The sequence below is a fragment of the Callithrix jacchus genome, chromosome 3 (genome assembly GCF_049354715.1).
Source record: "Callithrix jacchus isolate 240 chromosome 3, calJac240_pri, whole genome shotgun sequence".
In the NCBI taxonomy this organism is placed as follows: domain Eukaryota; kingdom Metazoa; phylum Chordata; class Mammalia; order Primates; family Cebidae; genus Callithrix; species Callithrix jacchus.
The window spans coordinates 121276503-121297637 of record NC_133504.1 but is presented as its reverse complement, the minus strand read 5'-3'; the positions used below and the strand labels follow the sequence as shown (position 1 = coordinate 121297637).

The following is a 21135-nucleotide window of genomic DNA, read 5'->3' as shown; positions in this document are numbered from 1 at the left end:
ACTACACTGACCCTTACCTTTGAGGCATTAAGGTGGGTGTTGGTACAAATCCTGAAAATCAGGAAAGGTCTGAATAGAGGCCCACTCTGGTTTTGCCCAGTCCATGAGCCTCTGCTTCTGAAGCTCCTTGAGGCCAGGCATGTAACTCGTGTCCCAGTGAGCAGTCTGTTTTTGATGCTTTTCATTTTTCCTGGGTTACTGCAATATTTTCTTGCATGTTTTATTTCCTTAAAGGCCTATCATCATAGGCCTTTGACAGTTTGAGTGGTTTTCATTTTCTCTTTAATTTTCGATGAAATCTTTGTGGATTGACAATCTGGGACTCAGCAGTTAGTGGCCTCCAGACTAAATAAAAACAGAACATTTTATCCAAATTTGGGCTTGCATTTTAAAAATTTCCCACTGATCCTAACTAAAATACTAACGGGACCACCGCATTTCATTTTGCAGGTGGAGAGAGAAAGGAAAGAGCTATGTGATACTTACAAGGTATTTGTCTTGTTGTCAGAGGCTCTTCCGTCACCTTGTCCATCTCCCTCCACTTTTTTTCAGATTTGGGAAACAGACTAATTGAGGTCAAGTGACTTATCCAGGGTCAGGTCTTTAGCAAACACTTAATGAGCACCTGCAGCGTGCAAGACAATCCACTAGGTAGTGGGGGACCCTAAAGATGAGATTTTTGTGGGTATGCCAGTCAGTTCACCATGAGTGGTTGCAGTATGCTCATTCTGTTCTCTGACCACGGGCTGGCTGTAGAAGGACCCAAGTAAAATCCTTAGAAAAGTATTTCCTAGCATGACCACTGAAAATACCTGTTGGATCCATCAGTTTAGAAGCGGAATGGTCATGTAGTTTCTGGCAGCACTGAGACCTTCCTGGGGATTAAAAAAAAAAAAAAAAAAAAGTCACACGCCATCTCCTGGTGGAAATAAGCATTGTCCTGTTGGGCATAAGACGGCCAGTGGCCCTTGTGAGGGTTGGTCAGATGCCGGAGAAGCTCATTTGTAATGCAGCAGACATATCTGAAAACAAAAACAAAAATGTATCAGAAAATCTTTTCCCTGTCTTTCAATTAACTGGCTTAAATGTGATAATTGTTGCTTTTTGGGACAGTTATCAAGTAGGAAACTAGTAAAGATGGTTTTTGTGTGTGTGTCTGTTATTCCATAGTAAAATGATGGGCTAGATGTTAAATAATATCACAAGATTGAATAAAGTTCCGAATCTTACTTCCATAGTCATTTATTCAGTGGGTAGGATATGAACTGTCGGCTGAAAGGCAACTCAAATGTGGTAAAACAGAACAGTAGACATCAGGTTTCTCAATTCTGCGTTTTTTCTTCAGCCTTGAAACACCCCTATTATATTATCAATGAGTAGATTTTATAGCTTGTATTAGTTCACTGTGGACCAGCAAGCTGCAGATTTCCTGGCTTATGTGGGGCAGCAGGCGTACTTGAGAAGGAAAATTTTTGTGTATTCAAGCAACAGTACATAGTAGGCACCGGAAAGATTACACGTAACCAAGGGCATATAGGAAGGAATTGACCTAAAACCTGAGGTTTGTGCAGCACCTTGAAAATACTTTCACATTGACTGAGTTATGGTTCCACACTGCCTTTCTCTGAAATAAGGAGTCAGTATCATTCTTATATGAATCACAAAAGCAGAGAGGTTAAATGTCTTCTCCATAGTCAGCTGCGAGGCCACAGTCTTGGCCCCACTGTCATCCCTAATACTGCCTTTGGTGGTTTTCCATCCCAAGTTTGCCTGGCTTCAACAGCCCCGTACGTAGTAATCACTCATTAGTTAACAGTTACTAGTTCATCCTAATTTCTGGGAAAGAAATTAAATAGAATTATTAGGCATTTCTGAATGGACTGACGTCTGCAGTGAAGCGAGCCTCTGGCATGCTCCGTGTGACTGTACTTTGTGTTCTTGATGGTCCAGGAATGAAGACAAGGAAGCAGTGGGCATGCTGGTCAACTGCCCTGCCTACTACCGTGTGTCTGCTCCCAAGGCTGAGCTGCTGAACAAAATCAAAGAGATGCCATCAGAAGTGAATGAGGAAGAGGAACAGGTGGATGTCAATGAAAAGAAGGTAAAGAATGAGATGCTTTTGTTCTGATTTCCCCAGAAAAATCGACAAGGTCCATGTAATCAGCGTAGTGACTGGGCCTCTTGAGGCAGGCAGGGGAAAGACCTGTCACATGACCACACTGCACCAAAAACCATTAGACTTTGGATTTACATGGCACTTTAACCTCTCAGCTCTTCTGTGAGTAGGCAGGGCAGGTAAGCTACTGTCCTTTTCATTTTTACAAATAAAAAAGGTGAAGCTTAAGGGGATTATTTCTTAGATGTCTCATAGCCAGGACTTGAACCTAAGTCCCTAGACTCCTAATCCAGTACCAGGACCCTGACACTGTTCTCACCTGCTGGTTGGCCAGTGCCAGCAGTGTGTGTAATTTTCATGTTTCATTGTCCAAAGGGAAATTTAAAAATCTAGAAACTTTTTTTAGGAAGGAGGCCAATTGTCAAATGACACTTCTTAGAAAAGGAAATATTAACCTTTATATCTTCCCCAGCACTCTTTGCAGGACGTCGGTGAATAGTTTGAAAGTGCAGTGCGGGAATCTAGTTGTTAGCATTTGATACTCCTACAGAGATTTCAAATGTTAGCCACTTGAAAAATGACCATGATGCTGCTGCTGTCTTCCCACTTGCCATGGAGATCTAAACTGGGCTGTGTCTGCAGGGGAGAAAGTTCTCACCATTCCACTTTCTCTGTAGCACCAGCGGGGCTGCCTTCTGCTGTGCTTCCAGCTCTCTGTGCAGCTCAGGCATGTGTGCCACAGAGGAAAGCTTACTTGCTTCTTGCTGAGCCTGGAATGTAAGTGGTTTTCAGTGGTCCTGATTCCAGGGGAAACTTTCTAAGGTGATTTTATTTCATATGTTCTACAGTGTGCCCCAAGCTGTCTTGTCTGTTGGAATGAGACCACAGGATGTAGACCCTAGGAGCAGAGGGTAATAGAACAGGAGGGATCTTTGCAGCACCTCTGACTCATGGCTGACATGCTGATGCAACCATTGTAGCAAGCTCCCTGCTAGCCCAAGGTTTTCCTGTTTACATACCTGTCATTGTATACCCCGGTATATCCCTACCACAGCACTGCTGAACACTTCATTTAACGTGTCCTTTGATCACAAATAAGACCACTTTACTTTTGGTTTGCCTATATTTATTCCAAAGAGAGAGCTATATATACACCCTTACATGTACCAGGTTGCCATGGCATCTTTAACTGAACCTTTTACACAATTTTTTGTTATTTTGTTTTCTGCCTGTGGGCATACCGGCTTTACAGTTGCTGTGTGGCAAGTACTCATTGCTTTTCCTCCCTATCTTAATTTTTAAGTGTTTTTTTCCTAACTTTTATTTTAGAATCAAGAGGTACATAGGCAGATTTGTGAAAGGTATAGTGCATGATCCTCAGGCTTGGTGTCTGATTGTATGTGTCACCCAGGTAGTGAGCCTAGTACTCAATAGGTACTTTTTAACCCTTGTCCCCTTCCCTTCCTCCCTCATCTTTTATTCTGCAGTGTCTATTGTGTCCATATTTATGTCCATGTGTACCCAATTAACTGTTTTCCCATCACTTTCAATTATCACCCTCTCACGCTAAGCATTATGTGGCAAAAAGTATTTTTAGACTGAGAATATAAATAGAGAATTAATTCATCCTCATGGGAAATAACATTAGGTACCATGTATTTCATTCCAAGTTTGGGCTGTGTGTTCGGTTTTCTTTTCAATACAATGCTGTACTATCATCTTTATTTGCACAAAACTCCGCTGACACTTGTACTGCCACATTTTATGCTAAAGTAATCAGAATTAGAGAACTTAAGGGCTGGGATCACACAGTTAATAGATGCTGAAGTCAGAATTTTAACCTTATGTTTTTCTGACCCCAAAGCCTGCTAAAAATTGCTGCCAAGTCAGCTGCCTTTAAACCTTGCTGCTCTGGGAACTGAGCTAAACTGGGTATAACTAATCAGTGTTAACTAACCAGAGCTAGAGTTTGAGATTAAAGACAGTTCAAACTCATTTCATTTATTTATTTAGAGACCGAGTCTTGCTCTGTTGCCAGGCTGGAGTGCAGTGGCACGATCTCGGCTCACTGCAACCTCCAACTCCCAGTTTCAAGCGATTCTTTTGCCTTAGCCTCCCTAATAGTTGGGACTGTAAGTGCCACCATGCCCAACTAATTTTTTGTATTTTTAGTAGAGATGGGGTTGCGCAGTGTTAGCCAGGGTGGTTGCGGTCTCCTGACCTCGTGATCCACCTGCCTTAGCTTCCCAAAGTGCTAGGATTACAGGCCTGAGCCACCACACCCATTTTAAACCAAAAATATGAGAACAGCAGTGTCCATGATTTGAGGACTGAGGAGTCTCGAGTCATTTGGAGTGCCTTTTTGGGAAGTCATGGCTTCAGAAGACAAAACGCCACTCAGGGTGAAAGGAACCTAGGGAAAAGAAGTGTCACAGCCATATAACCAGGGCCTGGCACTGAGCACATGCTCAATAAACATTTGTTTCATGAAGTTATAAAGTATAAAACTCCCAAGTTGGATTTCACCATTTAACTGAAGAAAAATACCAAGAAATCCGCTGTGGGGACTAGAGTTTATGGTCTCGCTGTCCTGAACACATCTGATCTCAGAAGCTGAGCATGGTCAGGCCTGGTTAGCACTTGGTTGGGAGAACATGGGATTCAAATTCGGAATTTAAAAAATTGGGGTTTGAATGAAGTGAAGCAACTAGCTTGACCCTTCTTGATCCTTTTTTCTTTATAAAATGAAAGTGGTAATGATTTCTCACATAATAGCTGTGGGGTCAAATTAACTGATGTATATTAATGTGCTTTTTAAGCTTCAGGGTGTAAGAGCATATTATATCTTAATAGAGAAGTGTTTACGGCAATGTCATGTAAGTATGCAAACATTGGTGGCATCTGGTATCTTCCATGTTAAGATGTTCAGTGAGAAAGTGCCTTATTACCAACAATGCTAGGCAACTCTGTTTTCGTAAATCAGACTCTTAGGAGGAGAAGCAACTCACACTTGTTTTCTCTCTTCACTGTGGAAAATGTTGCCTACATCACCGGGGGATACCCATTTGCTCTGTAGGTTTATCTGGCTCTTCAGGGAGGAAAAGAGGAGAAAAGGCTATTTAGTCAATGAGGCCCTCCACGTCCAGTTAGAATTTCCTTTGGTTCCTTCTTCTTTAATTCCTTTCTTCTAGGGCTGCAAGTGGCCTGGGGGTTGCATCACTTTGTAAGTACAAGATGTTGGGCTCATAAACACTTAGTGAGAAGACGCCTTCTCTGTTTCAGACACTGTCATACAAACATGAGTATGACACTGTGTCTGCTCTCCTGGAACTTTGGACTGGCGAGGGAGGTGGATGATTTTAGTACTACATTACTGATCGTCTGACAGACACATGGACTGTGCTTAGGGAGCCCAGAGAAGCAATTTCTAACCCAAGAGGGTAGAGTCAGATTATACCTCCTCCAGGAGGTTAAAACCTGAGATGGGTATTGAAGAATGTATCGGCAGGAGTCAGGAGAAAAAGGGCATTTGAGACAAAAGGGAAAGCATAGGGAAAAACCTAGAGATACGAAAAAGCATAGAGTATGTGTGTGGTAAAGAAGGATGCTTCAAGTAGTCGGATATTTTGGAATGTAACGAAGGCTGATGATTAAATAAAAAATCACCAAACTTAGGCCAGGCACAGTGATTCACGCCTGTAATCCCAGCACTCTGGGAGGATCTCTTGAGCTTCGGAGTTCAAGACCAGCCTGAGCAACATAGTGAAACGCTGTCTCTACCAAAAACATAAAAAATTAGCCCAGTGTGGTGGCACATGCCTGTAATCCCAGCTACTTAGGAGGCTGAGGTGGGAGAATTGCTTGAACCTAAGAGGCAGAGGTTGCAGCAAGCCAAGATCTTGCCACTGCACTCTAGCCTGGGTGACAGAGTGAGACTCCATCTCAAAAAAATTTTTTTTTTTAAATTAGCTGACCATGGTGGCATACATCTGTGGTCTCAGCTACTTTGGAGGCTGAGTTGGGAGGATTGCTTGAGCCCAAGAGGCATAGGCTGCAGTGAACCAAGATCACACCACTCCAATCCAGCCTGGGTGACAGAGTGAGACCCTGTCTCAAAAGAAACAACAAAAAAATTACCAAATGTAGAAAATAACAAAGGAAAGCCACAAACGGTGGGAGATGAGGCTAGAAGGGTTCACAAGAGCCAGTAGGTCATAAGAACACATAGGGCTTTGTAATGCTGAAGTTCGGATTTTATCATATGACAGTGGAGAACTCTTTTGAGATTTTAGTTTTTTTAATGAACTACAAGTTTATAAATGTATAATAGAATTTTCATTAGTATCACATTTACATATCTGATTTGGAAACACAAAGTTTTAAGTAAATGATGTTGTTGAAAGCATCTGTTAATATATTCAGCAAAATGCAGTTTTCTTCCTGAAATACAACAGGCTTTTCTAATGATAGTTTTAAAAAAATGATACGTGCTCAATATCCATTCTCCAGTATTCTTTTGAGTTAGAATGTAGCCAGTGACCCACTTTTGCAAAGTAATAATTTGCTACTAATATTTAAAGTTACTAATAAACTAAGATATGTATCTAGGCTAGAAACTAGAGGCTTGGCTTACTAATAACGATTATAAATTAAAATAACACTTTACTTTTACTTTGACATTTCTGTTTACATATCCTAGATGATAAATAATAATATTCCAAGTAAATGTTTAAGTATCACTTAAAATATGAAACTTTCATTGTCTGAACTTCTGATATACATAAGACAAAACAGTGTAAATAATCAGAGCTGTCATTTTTTGGCTAAACCTTCATATTATTATTATTTATATATATTTTTTATTGCACTTTAGGTTCTGGAATACATGTGCATAATATGCAGGATTGTTGCATAGGTACATACGTGGCAATGTGGTTTGCTGCCTCCATCCCCCCATCATCTATATCTGGCATTTCTCCCCATGTTATCCCTCTCCAACCTCCCTGCCTCCCAGTGTCCCTCCCCTATTCCCCACCAACAGACCCCAGCGTGTGATGCTCTCCTCCCTGTGTCCATGTGTTCTCCTTGTTCAACACCTGCCTATGAGTGAGAACATGCAGGGTTTGATTTTCTGTTCTTGTGTCAGTTTGCTGAGAATGATGGTTTCCAGAATCATCCATGTCCCTACAATGGACATGAACTCATCATTTTTTATGGCTGCATAGTATTCCCTACAATGGACATGAACTCATCATTTTTTATGGCTGCATAGTATTCCATGGTATATATGTGCCACATTTTCCTCATCCAGTCTATCATCAATGTGCACTTGGGTTGGCTCAAGGTCTTTGCTACTGTAAACAGTGCCACAATGAACATACATGTGCATGTGTCTTTATAATAGAATGATTTATAATCCTTTGGGCATATACCCAGTAATGGGATTGCTGGGTCAAATGGAATTTCTATTTCTAGATCCTTAAGGAATTGCCACACTGTCTTCCACAATGGTTGAACTAATTTACGCTCCCACCAACAATGTAAAAATGTTCCTATTTCTCCACATCCTCTCCAGCATCTGTTGTCTACAGACTTTTTAATGATCGCCATTCTAACTGGTATGAGACGGTATCCCAATGTGGTTTTGATTTGCATTTCTCTAATGACCAGTGATGATGAGCATTTTTTTCATGTTTGTTGGCCTCATATATGTCTTCTTTTGAAAAGTGTCTGTTCATGTCCTTTGCCCACTTTTGAATGGGTTTGTTTGTTTTTTTCTTGTAAATCTGTTTTAGTTCTTTGTAAATTCTGGATATCAGCCCTTTGTCAGATGGGAGGATTGCAGAAATTTTTTCCCATTCTTTTGGTTGTCAATTCACTCTAATGCTTGTTTCTTTTGCTGCACAGAAGCTCTGGAGTTTAATTAGATCCCATTTGTCTGTTTGGCTTTTGTTGCCAATGCTTTTGGTGTTTTAGTCATGAAGTTCTTGCCTATGCCTATGTCCTAAATGGTTTTGCCAAGATTTTCTTCTAGGTTTTTATGGTGTTAGGTCTTATGTTTAAGTCTTTAATCCATCTGGAGTTAATTTTAGTGTAAGGTGTCAGGAAGGGGTCCAGTTTCTGCTTTCTGCACATGGCTAGCCAGTATTCCCAACACCATTCATTAAATAGGGAATCCTTTCCCCATTGCTTGTTTTTATCAGGTTTGTCAAAGATCAGATGGCTGTAGATGTATAGTATTGCCTTCCGAGACCTCTGTTCTGTTCCATTGGTCTATATCTCTGTTTTGGTACCAGTACCATGCTGTTTTGATTACTGTAGCCTTGTAGTATAGTTTGAAGTCAGGTGGCATGATGCCTCCAGCTTTGTTCTTTTTGCTTAGGATTATCTTGGCTATGCGGGCTCTCATTTGGTTCCATAGAAAGTTTAAGGTGGTTTTTTCCAGTTCTGTAAAGAGGGTCATAAGTAGCTTGATGGGGATAGGATTGAATCTATAAATTACCTTGGGCAGTATGGCCATTTTCACAATACTGATTCTTCCTAAGAGCATGGAATGTTTTTCCATCTGTTTGTGTCCTCTCTTATTTCCTTGAGCAGTAGTTCATAGTTCTCCTTGAAGAGGTCCTTTACATCCTTTGTTAGTTGTATTCCTGGGTTATTTTATTCTCTTTTTAGCAACTGTGAATGGCAGTTCGTTCTTGATTTGGCTCTGTTTTTGTCTGTTATTGGTGTATAGGAATGCTTGTGATTTCTGCACATTGATTTTGTATCCTGAGACTTTGCTGAAGTTGCTTATCAGTTTTAGGAGATTTTGGGCTGAGACAGTGGGGTCTTCTAAATATACAATCATGTCATCTGCAAATAGAGACAATTTGACTTCCTCGTTTCCTAATTGAATACCCTTTATTTTTTTTCTTGCCTGATTGCTCTGGCTAGAACTTCTAATACTATATTGAATAGGAGTGATGAGAGAGGGCATCCTTGTCTAGTGCCAGATTTCAAAGGGAATGCTTCCAGTTTTTGCCCATTTCAGTATGATATTGGCTGTGGGTTTGTCATAAATAGCTTTTATTATTTTGAGATATGTTCCATCAATACCTAGTTTATTGAGAGGTTTTTCTTTTTTTTTTTTTGAGATGGAGTTTTGCTCTTGTTACCCAGGCTGGAGTGCAATGACGCGATCTTGGCTCACCGCAACCTCCGCCTCCTGGGTTCAGGCAATTCTCCTGTCTCAGCTTCCTGAGCAGCTGGGATTACAGGCACACGCTACCATGCCCGGCTAATTTTTTGTATTTTTAGTAGAGATGGGGTTTCACCATGTTGACCAGGATGGTCTCGATCTCTTGACCTTGTGACACACCCGCCTCGGCCTCCCAAAGTGCTGGGATTACAGGCTTGAGCCACTGCATCTGGCCTGAGAGTTTTTAGCATAAAAGGCTTTTGAATTTTGTTGAAGGCCTTCTCTGCATCTGTTGAGATAATCATGTGGTTTTTGTCTTTGGTTCTGTTTATATGGTAGATTACATTTTTAGACTTGTGTATGTTGAACCAGCCTTGCATCCCTGGGATGAATCCTACTTGATCGTGATGGATAAGCTTTTTGATGTGCTGTTGCAATCGGTTTGCTGGTATTTTATTGAAGATTTTTGCCTATATGTTTATCATAGATATTGGCCTGAAGTTTTCTTTTTCTGTTGAGTCTCTGCCGGGTTTTGGTATCAGGATGATGTTGGTCTCATAAAATGATTTGGGAAGGATTCCCTCTTTTTGGATTGTTTGGAATAGTTTCAGAAGGAGTGGTACCAGCTCCTCTTTGTATGTCTGGTTGAATTCAGCTGTGAACCCATCTGGACCTGGGGTTTTTTTGGTTAGTAGGCTATTAATTGCTGCCTCAACTTCAGCCCTTGTTACTGGTCTATTCAGGGTTTCAGCTTCTTCCCAGTTTAGGCTTGGGAGGGTGCAACTGTCCAGGAATTTATCCATTTCTTCCAGGTTTACTGATGTATGTGCACATAGTTGTTTGTAGTAATCTCTGATAGTAGTTTATATTTCTGTGGAATCAGTGGTGATACCCCTTTATCATTTTTTATTGCATCTATTTGATTCTTCTCTTTTCTTTTTTATTAATCTGGTCAGAGGTCTATTTTGTTGATCTTTTCAAAAAAACCAGCTCCTGGATTTATTGATTATTTGAAGGGGTTTTTGTGTCTCATCAATTCTGCTCTGATCTTAGTTATTTCTTGTCTTCTGCAAGCTTTTGAGTTTTTTTGATCTTGCTCCTCTAGCTCTTTTAAGTTTGATGATAGGGTGTCGATTTTAGATCTTTGCTTGCTTCTCATGTGGGCATTTATTGCTATAAATTTCCCTCTAGACACTGCTTTAACTGTGTCCCAGAGATTCTGGTACGTTGTATCTTCGTTCTCATTGGTTTTGAAGAACATTTTAATTTCTGCCTTTATTTCATTGTTTATCCAGTCAACATTCAAGAGCCACTTGTTCAGTTTTCATGAAGTTGTGCGGTTCTGAGGTAGTTTCTTAATCCTGAGTTCTAATTTGATTGCACTGTGGTCTGAGAGACTGTTTGTTATGATTTCTGTTCTTTTGCATTTGCTGAGGAGTGATTTATTTCTAATTATGTGGTCAATTTAAGAGGAGGTGCGATGTGGTGCCGCAAAAAATGTATATTCTGTGGATTTGGGGTGGAGAGTTCTGTAGATGGCTATTAGGTTTGCTTGGTCCAGATCTGAGTTCAAGTCCTGGATATCTTTATTAATTTTCTGTTTCATTGATCTGTCTAATATTGACAGTGGAGTGCTAAAGTCTCCTACTATTATTGTGTGGGAGTCTAAGTCTTTTTGTAGGTCATTAAAAACTTGATTTATATATCTGGGTGCTCCTGCATTGGGTGCATATATATTTAGGATCATTAGCTTTTCTTGTTGCATTGATCCTTTTACCATTATGTAATGTCCTTCTTTGTCTCTTTTGATCTTTGTTGGTTTAAGGTCTATTTTACCAGAGATGAGAATTGTGATTCCTGCTTTTCTTTGCCCTCCATTTGATCAGTAAATCTTCCTTCATCCCTTTATTTTGAACCTATGTGTCCTTGCACGTGAGATGGGTCTCCTGGATTCAGCACACCGATGGGTTTTGACGTTTTATCTTTTGCCCCAATCAAAAGTCTGTGTCCTTTGATTGGGGCTTTAGCCCATTTACATTTAAGGTTAATATTTTTATGTGTGAATTCAATCCTGCCATTTTGATGCTAGCTGGTTGTTTTGCCCGTTAGTTGACGCAGTTTCTTTGTTGTGTCGATGCTCTTTACCATTTGGTACGTTTTTGGAATGGCTGGTACTGGTTGTTCCTTTCTATGTTTAGTGCTTCTTTCAGGAGCTCTTAAGGCAGGCCTGGTGGTAACAAAATCTCTGAGCAATTGCTTGTTTGTAAAGGATGTTATTTCTCCTTAGCTTATGAAGCTTAGTTTGGCTGGATATGAAATTCTAGGTTGAAAGTTCTTTTCTTTAAGGATGTTGAATATTGACCCTACTCTCTTCTGGCTTGTAGGATTTCTGCAGAGAGATCCACTGTGAGTCATGCACTTCCCTTTGTGGGTAACCCAACCTTTCTCTCTGGCTGCCCTTAGCATTTCTTCCTTCATTTCAACTCTGGTGAATCTGATGATTATGTGTCTTGGGGTTGCTCTTCTTGAGGAATATCTTTGTGGTGTTCTCTGTGTTTCCTGGACTTGAATGTTGGCCTGCCTTGCTAGGTTGGGGAAGTTCTCCTGGATAATATCCTGAAGAGTGTTTTCCAGCTTGGATTCATTCTGTCTGTCACATTCATGTCAAACGTAGATTAGGTCTATTCACATAATCCCCTATTTCTCAGAGGCTTTGTTCATTTCTTTTCACTCTTTTTTCTCTAATCTTGCCTTCTCTTTTTATTTCATTGAGTTGATCTTCAATCTCTGGTATTCTTTCTTCTGCTTGGTCGATTTGGCTATTGAAACTTGTGTATGCTTCTCGAAGTTCTCATGTTGTGTTTTTCAGCTCCATTAAGTAATTTATATTTTTCTCTAAGCTGTTTATTCTCGTTAGCATTTGTCAAACCTTTTTTCAAGGTTCTTAGTTTCTTTGCATTGGGTTAGAACATGTTCTTTTAGCTCAGAGAAGTTTGTTATTACCCACCTTCTGAAGTCTGTTTCTGTCAATTCATCAGACTCATTCTCCATCCAGCCTTGTTCCCTTTCTGGTAAGGAGTTGTGATCCCTTGGACGAGGAGAGGCATTCTGGTTTTGGGTGTTTTCATCCATTTTGTGCTGGTTTCTCCCCATCTTTGTGGATTTATCTACCTGTGGTCTTTGTAGTTGGTGGCTTTTGGATGGGGTCTCTGGGTGGATGACCTTTTTGTTGATGTTGAAGTTATTTCTTTCTGTTTTTTAGTTTTCCTTCTAACAGTCAGGCCCCTCTGCTATAGGACTGCTGGAGGTCCACTCCAGACCCTGCTTGCCTGGGGATCAATCACCTGTGGCGGCTGCAGAACAGTAAGGGTTGCTGCCAGTTTCTTCTTCTGTTATCTTTGTCCCAGAAGGATACCCTTCAGATGTCACCCTGAGCTCTCCTTTATGAGGTATCTCTTTGGTTATACAGGGGTCGGGGATCTGCTTGAGGAGACAGTCTGTCCCTTATAGGAGCTCCAGGGCTGAGCTGTGAGCTCCATTGTTTTGTTCAGAGCTGCTGGGCAGGTACGTTTATGTCTGCTGAAGTGGAACTCATAACTGCCTTTTCTTCCTAGGTGCTCTGTCCTGGGAAGGTGGGGTTTTATTTATAAGTTCCTGACGTGCTGCTGCCTTTTTTCAGAGATGCCCCACCCAGCAAGGAGGTAGCTAGTCACAGTGTGCCAGCAGAGGTGTTGCTGAGCTGCCGTGGGCTCCGCCCAGCTGCTGTGTGAACTTCCTTGTGGTTTTGTTTAGAGGTATAGTTAGAACTGCCTCGGTAATGGTGGACTGCCTTAATAGTGGCAGATCGCCTCGGTAGTGGTGGACTGCCTTAGTAGTGGTGGACTGCCTCAGTAATGGTGGACTGCCTCGTAATTGCGGACGCCCTTCCCCCTACAGAGCTGGACTGTCCCAGGTCCAGCTGCGCTTGTTGTGAAACTCTCAGTCCAGAGTGTTTCAGATTGCTGGTCTTTGTTGGGGTGGGACCCGCCAAGCCAGATCACCTGACTCCCTGTTTCGGCTTCCTTTTTTTCAGTTGAATGGATGGCTCTGTCTTGCAGGCATTCCAGGTTCCCGTATTTGTGTGAGTTTTTGACTGGGGACCTGCAGTGCCAGCTGATACAGCATGGTGGAAACTCGTGGCACTTTTCAGCCCAGGAATCTCCTGGTCTGTGGACAGTAATAACTCGTTTGGAAATGCGGTGATCACTCACCCTCTTCAGTGTTCTCGCTGGGAACCGCACTCCAGGGCTGTTTCTATTCGGCCATCTTGGATCACCCTGCCATATTATTAAGCAAAATTCTACTTAAACCGATCACATGATTCCCTATTCTGAAGGCCAATAGGCTTTGGCTTCAGAAACTTAGAGGAATATTTCAAAAGGCAAAAGAAATCTGTTGCTCCTCTGAGTCAGCTTTTCTCAGGAGATCACTGGTTCTCAGGTGCCCATTCCTGCTGCTCTTCCTTCATTTCTGAAGTTCCAGCTCTCCCTCTGCTCTGACTTCGTTTCAGTATTTATTTTAGTCTAGGTCTGCTGATGACACATTCTTTAAGTTTTCTTTATCCAGGAATGTCTTTATTCCACTGTCATTCTTGAAAGGCATTTTCGCTGGCTATGGAGTTCTGGGTTGACTCTTTTCTTTGATTACTTAAATGTTCACTTTCCTCTCACTTCCATGGTTTTTAATGAGAAGTACACCGTCCTTTAAAACTTGGCTCCTCCTGTATGCAGTGTGTTGTTTTTCTCTGGCTACTGTCTTTAGTCTTCAGCATTTTAATTACGATGTGGATGGATCTAGTTTTCTTTGAGTTGATCTTATTTGGGGTTTGCTCAGCCTCTTGATTCTGCAAATTTATGTCTTTTGCCAAATTCTGGAAGTTTTCGGCCATTCTGTCTTCAAATATTTTTAATGCGTTAATCTCTTTCCCTTCTCCCTTCAGTACTTTAGTGACTAGTGACACAGTATTACAATGATGGTTCGTATTGCCCAAAGGTCCCACAAGCTCCATTTTTTTTAAATGATCTGTTTTCTTTCAGTCCTTCAGATTGGATAATTTCTGTTGGTCTCTTTTTAAGTTCACTGACTTTCCTAAATCTATTCTGCCGGTGATTTCTTTTTTTACATTTTAAGTATTATAGCTTTCAGTTCTAAAATTTAAATTAAAAAAAATAGTTTCTGTTTCTTTGCTGAGAACTTCTCTCTTTTCAAAGTTGTTTTAAAGACTCTTGTAGAGGCTGGGCACATGGCTCATGCCTGTAATCCAGCACTTAGTGAGGCCAAGGCAGACAGATCTCTTGAGTCTAAGAGTTCGAGACCAGTCTGGGCAACGGTGAAACCGTCTCTCCAAAAAAAAAAAAAAAAAAAAAAAGCCAGGTGTGGGTGCCTGCAATCCCAGCTACCTGGGATGCTGAGGTGGGAGCATCACTGATCCCGAAAGGTCAAGGCTGCAGTGAGCTGTGATTGCACCACGGAGCTCCCGCCTGGGCAACATCTGGCAATCCCAAATCTGAGTTATCTCATCATTAGCATCTGTTCATTGCCTTTTCCCCTGAGAGTTGGTCACCATTTCACTGGTTCTTTGTATATTGAGTACTTTTACATTGTATTCTGAACATTTTGAATATTATGCTGTGAGGCTCTGAGTTCTGCTAGAATCTTTTAGAGAATTTCTTTTTGTTATGTTTTAGTTTTAGCAGGCAATCAACCTAGTTACGTTTAGCCCACAGGTTCTGTGTTACCCTTGGGTGGTAGTTTCCATGTCAATTTCGTTTTCAGGGCCATTGCTATATTGTATGGGTCTGTCCCATATGTGCCCCTTGCAGGGGTTAGTCTGACTCAAGTGTCATTTCTCAAAGTCTTTGCTGTGCTGCTGTGGCTCTTTACCACAAATGTGTAGACAAAAGGTGTTCCGAGGACTTGTGTCTGCTCCTGCACAGAATGAGGGCATCTTCCTTCTTAGCTCTCTCCCATCCAGTGTTACCCCACACACTGTGGCTGGAGAAAGAGGCTGTGCTAGTGTTCTGTGCTGCTGTGCAGTTCTGCGTGACCTCCCTCCCTGGAAAAGAGGGAAAGATAATGGGGATTGTCCTCACACTCTTTGGATGACAGGGTCTCATTTTCCCAGTTCCTCTGCCAGAAGGAGGAGTTTTTTCTTGGGACTTTGAATCTGTGCCTCTGCTGTACAGTGCAGCTCTGAGTGTAATCACCTTGGGGACAGAGCTGGGAGAGAAGAGAAAAAGAGAGTGGGTTGGAAAAGGAGAGGATTTCCTCCACACTGTTTAGCTCACAGAGACGCTTTCCTAGACCTCTGGCTTTAAGGGCAGGGTTTTCTCAGGGGTTTTGCTACTGTAGCCTCTGAGCAGCTCCACACTGGCCCTGTCCTTGGATCAGAGCTACAACATAAAGGAGAGAAAACAGGAAATTCACCCCCAGTTATGGTTTGCACTTCAGGCTTGACTGCTTTCCCCCATCACTGCTGTGGTGACCTTTTCAGAGTCCTTTTCAGAATCTAGAGATTGTAATTGTAATAACTAGGAGAGGCTGCAGGAGGTTGGTGCTGTCTTGGCCCCACAGCCCCAGAGTTTGTCAGTAGGCAGAGAGACATTTTAGAGAAATCACTCTGGCTGCTGAGTGTGGAGCAGGACAGGACGAGGGTGGATGTGGTTTCTCACAGCCTTCTGGGAAAGCAGTGATAAGGGTCTCAGGGCCAGTGCAGTAGGAGCAGTGAGAAACAGGGCCATTAAAAAAAAGTAGTAGTAAGATGGGCAGAGCCTAGTGACAGATTAGATTAGATGTAAGGGAGAAGAGTCAAGGATGACTCCCAAGCCCCCAGCCTTAGCTGAAGGCTTGTCAGAACTCAAACAGGGAAAAGGGGAAGGTCATTTGGGGGAGGGGAGATGATGAATTTACTTAAATTTGAAGAGATGTAATCCTTGCTAACTGCAACTGAGAGACCATACTAAGCAGAATAGGGTGACTTTCTGGCCATAAGCCTTCCAGAGAGGAAATGGTAAAGAACCATTGACAGAGAATGTTCTGGAGAACATCTGAAATGGCAGCCAGGTCCCCGTGATCCTTCTGCTTGAATGAGGTTACATAACATGAAACGGAGCTTTGATCCAGTTGCTGTCTCTAGGACAGAAAGTGCCACTGCCTCGCTGATGATGTGACATTCAGCTAAAGAAAGCAGACACAGCTGCTGCAGCCTGCATCCTCCCTTTTAAGACCAAACAAAGACACCAGGAAAGCCTATATGGTAGAAATGGCTTTATCTAGTCCTTGTTTACAAGCTAAGCTGAATTCCGCTCCATTCCTAAACCATGTTTGGCTAGTTGTCCTGAATTACTCTTGATATGGAGACACACAGAGGCCAACTGTGTGTGGAGTGATGTTACTGGCAGCATGGTCTTGTCATCAGGGGAAGGAGTTGAGTATTCCGCTTGGAGACATCTGCCTAAAATGAGTGGTGTGCCATCTTCAAATTGTTGTCTAATCTTACAACTGCACAAGAAAATAATTAGAATGTGTGTAATACTTTCATATTTTCCAGAGTACTTGCATCAACCTTCAGCTCTTCAAACTTCTGGCATCCATCTTAACATTCATGTCTCAAGAAATCAAATTTCTAGAAAAGGCTTTTGAAAAACTCAGTAGTGGAAAGAAACAAGGTTTTCCTTTTCATCCTCATGGTTTTCATTATTTCTGTTATGACTTCTTTTGAAACTAATATCGTGTGTTGTGATTTCCGCCAGCCTCGTTTGAACTTCATAGCATTCTTATGAGCTATTTTAATATAGTGATGAAAGTCTGAAGGCAGACAATCTGTGTTTAAGCCTGGCTCTGTCACCTCCCAGCTGTATGGCCTTGGGCAAGTTAAATAACCTCTATCCTCCTCACTTTACTCATCAGTAAATGGGGATAATAATACCTTTCTCATCAGATTGTTGCAAGTAATAATTCAATTGTAAAACACTAAAATGATGTCTGGTACAGAGAAAGAGCTGAATAATTAGACGTTGTTATTAGTTTTTGGCAGGCATTATTGTCTTCTTGTTGTGGATAATTGAGACACAGAAGGTCAAGTGACTTACCTGATGTCGAATTTTATGTCAGAACCTCCTGCCTCTTTGTCCAGTGTTCGTCCTGTAGCAGGCAGGAAGTGGGGAAGGGTTCAGCAGGACATTTCTGCAGAGGATGAGGTGGGAGGGAGGGTCTGCAAAGCTATGTTTGGAGGAAGAACCCTTATAAATAGTATCTCACACAGGGTGAGCCAGCAGTTTATGCCAGATGACAAGTAGATACACGATTTTACAAATTAAGTAGCTCCTGAGAGACTAACATGTGATTTAAAACAAAATACACCTCTTCTCCCTCCCCTGGTGAGTTATTCTGGTAGAAATTGGTAGGTTTTTTGGAAGAGATCTGCCTGGCAAAGAAATGGCTGTTTAGTACAGCCAGCTTTCCCTTGTTGCTGGCAGTTTCTCAAATCTCTCTTATTTGCATTTTTAAATTCAAGTTTTCAATTTGGGTAGGGTTTTCAAAAAATTCAAATGCCACCTAACTGAGGAACATTCAGCCAGGAGTGACTGATGTGACCACTCAGTAATTCTGGTGTTAGCATCTATGGCTGAGCTGTGAGATAGCACATTACAGCCCAGCAAATATCAATAGCTTTCTGAATCAGAATGCCATGAAATGTATATTCCTTCTTTTCACAAAGCCTCCCTGTATCACTCTTACACATTTTCATCTCATTTTGTTCTTTCTTATACCATGAAGCCTGGAGTACACACATGCTCCTATGACAGATTCTTTTTAAAAATTTATTTATTATACTTTAAGTTCTGGGGTACATGTGTAGGTTTGTTACATAAGTATACACGTGCCATGGTGGTGTTTGCTGTAACCATTGCCCCGCCATCTACATTAGGTATTTCTCCTAATGCTATCCCTCCCCAGTGCCCCCACTCCACAGGCCCTGGTACATGATGTTCCCCTCCCTGTGTCTGTGTGTTCTCATTGACAGCCACATATGAGTGAGAATATGTGGTGTTTGGTTTTCTGTTCTTGTATCAGTTTGCTGAGAATGATGGTTTCCAATTTCATCCATGTCCCTGCAAAGGACAATGAACTCATCCTTCTTTATGGCTGCATAATATTCCATGGTGTATATGTGCCACATTTTCTTTATCCAGTCTATCATTGATGGGCATTTGGGTTGGTTCCAAGTCTTTGCTATTGTGAACACTGCCACAATAAACATATATGTGCATGTGTCTTTATAATAGAATGATTTATAATCCTTTGGGTATATACCCAGTAATGGGATTGCTGGGTCAAATAGTATTTCTAGTTCTAGATCCTTGAGGAATAGCCACACTGCCTATGACAGATTTATTTATGGTTTTGCCCAGCACTGATGTCTCTGAAAACCAAAACAGGGAAGGAAAGATTGGGTAGATTGGATGGTTGTGTCTGAACCCTGATTGCAGTTCAGGTGGATTAAGTTCTTTTGACCCCTCCAGCCCACTGAACCTTGCTCACCTCAGGGCCACCCCTGCAGTGTTGCTGATCTGCTTAGGTGCTGGGAAGAGCTGTTGAGCTGAGTTTAGCAGAAATTTGAAAGGATGAGTTCTCTCCTCTCATACATATGTGAGAGCAAACTACTTATCCTTGGTTTCTGCTCATTTGCAAATTGATAAGCCTCATACATGTCCTTTAAAATACCAGCCTCTGGCCAGGCACGGTGGCTCACACATGTAATCCCAGCTCTTTGGGAGCCAAGGCAGGCAGATAACCTGAGGTCAGGAGTTCGAGACCAGCCTAACCAACATGGTAAGACCCTGTCTCTACTAAAAATACAGAATTAGCTGGGTGTGGTGGTGCATGCCTGTAATCCCAGCTACTTGGGAGCTGAGGCAAGAGAATCACTTGAACCCGGGAGGAAGAGGTTGCAGTGAGCTGAGATCACACCATTGCACTCCAGCCTGGGCAACAAGAGCGAAACTTCATCTCAAAATAAAATTTAAAAACCATCTGAGAGCCATAGGAGGATTTTAAAATACAATGAGGCCACATAAAATACTTAATAGTTTAATAAGTGTTTTAGTTCCTTCCAGAGGTGACAACACGCAATACTAGTTTCAAAAAAAGTCATTCATAGAAATAATGAAAAACAGGCTGAAAAAAAAAAAAAACTATCTTGTTTCTTTCCACTATTTAGTTTTTAAAAAGCATTTTCTAGGCATGCTAGAAATTCTGCTTCTTGGGACATGAGGTTGACATGGACGCCTGAAATCTGAATGAACCAAAAGATCTTTTCCTGAGGGTGGAGTGATAAGAATGTTTTGCCCTGATAACTCTCTCTTTGGATTTGGTATAACCTGGTTGTCTTTAAGTATCTTCCCATAAGATCTAGAGTGACAAGCCTAGGAAACATACCCTACAAGCTAAAAATTCCTGGGCTGACCTCACATAGATGACATTTTCTTTCATTATCTATCTGAAAAACAGGAATGATGATATTTGACGTATCTTAACCCAGTCCAGCAGGAATGTTGGGAGACACAGCAGCAGACAGTTTATTTTTCCTGCTGCTTTGCAGTCCAGTATCCTTGCTGTTTTCTCCACATGAGCTGATACCACAGTGATATCGGTTGCCAGCCATTTTGCTGGAGCTACATGACATGTTATGTATTTTGCTAGAGGTACATAACATGTTATCTTGCAGGTAAATTCCATAGCTTCCAACCAGAATTGCTTTTTTGGAAAATGGAATTTTTCCAGGAGAAGATAAGAAAACTTAATATTAAACAATTTTAACAGCTTGAGTAAAAGCAAAGATTATAACCTTTGATGAGATGGTGCAGCAGATGTGAATGTTTTAGCCACCTGCAACCTCTAGGATTAGGCATATTGAGAAAACAAGATGCCACCATTAAGCCAGAACCTAGACATTTCAAGAACATTACGAACTTCATTCACTTGTGAAGTACTTCTGATGGTCCAGCTCCAAGATAGGCAGATTGTGGAGAAGTAAATATTTCCCTAACTATTGTGATTACATTCCTAATGGACCTTCTCTAGTGCTGATGTTGAAGAAATAGTACCAAAAGTTGCCAGTACCCTTCAATTCTGTTGGTCAAAAATGTTGTTTTTCCTGGTTTTTGTTTTTCCCCTTTAAAATGGACATACACTTCCAGCATAGAAGTTGTAACCTTTATGTTTAATCACATTTCCAGTTGAATCCAGTTTGGGGTGTGCATGTCATGTGTATATTGTATATATTTGCATGTGTGTGTGTATATGTATGTAGTGTGTGTGCACGCGCACATATGCAGAATTTTTGAGCTGGGACCTTTTTAGTGGTTAAAAAAAAAAAAGAATTTTAACCGAAAAAGATTGCCTTCTTTCCATCTAGCTATTTTGGGCTAAGAGAAAAATGAAAGACTAATTACAAAAACCATGGAGCTGAATTTCCGTTGTGTAACAGCAGCAGTAGACACTTTATATAAATGGATTCAAACTAGAAGCCACTAAGATCACTAAGACATTTACTTCCTTCCTTCAGTTAAATATATTGGATATCTGCATAACTATTTTATAAGTATGGAAATTTGTCATTTAGGTGTCAAATTGCACAGCTCTGGTATCTGGACACAGGTGAGGTAGAATAACAAGGGACTGACTTTCTTATAAAAGCCTTGGTGTCACTATTTCTTTTTTTTTTTTTTTTTTTTTTTTGAGACAGAGTTTTGCTTTTGTCACCCAGGCTGGAGTACAATGGTACGATCTTGATTCA

At 41.3% G+C, this 21135-nt stretch overlaps 1 protein-coding gene and 1 long non-coding RNA gene across 7 annotated transcripts in view; one reads left to right on the top strand and one right to left on the bottom strand.

Annotated features, from left to right (window-relative positions):
• SHROOM3 (shroom family member 3) overlaps positions 1-21135 on the top strand; it is a 371721-nt gene that overhangs the window by 340727 nt on the left and 9859 nt on the right. For all 6 annotated transcript variants that reach the window (XM_078367044.1, XM_035293492.3, XM_008993138.5 and 3 more), the window contains one exon: positions 1951-2101. In XM_078367044.1, coding sequence (XP_078223170.1) covers positions 1951-2101 — 151 coding nt within the window. The remainder of the gene's footprint in view (positions 1-1950; positions 2102-21135) is intronic.
• The window catches only part of LOC128931666 (uncharacterized), a 59342-nt gene continuing 38224 nt past the window's right edge, over positions 18-21135 (bottom strand). The window contains exons 2-3 of the long non-coding RNA XR_008480389.2: positions 487-1022; positions 18-345 (exon numbers count right to left, since the gene is read on the bottom strand). This is a non-coding gene — a long non-coding RNA (uncharacterized LOC128931666). The remainder of the gene's footprint in view (positions 346-486; positions 1023-21135) is intronic.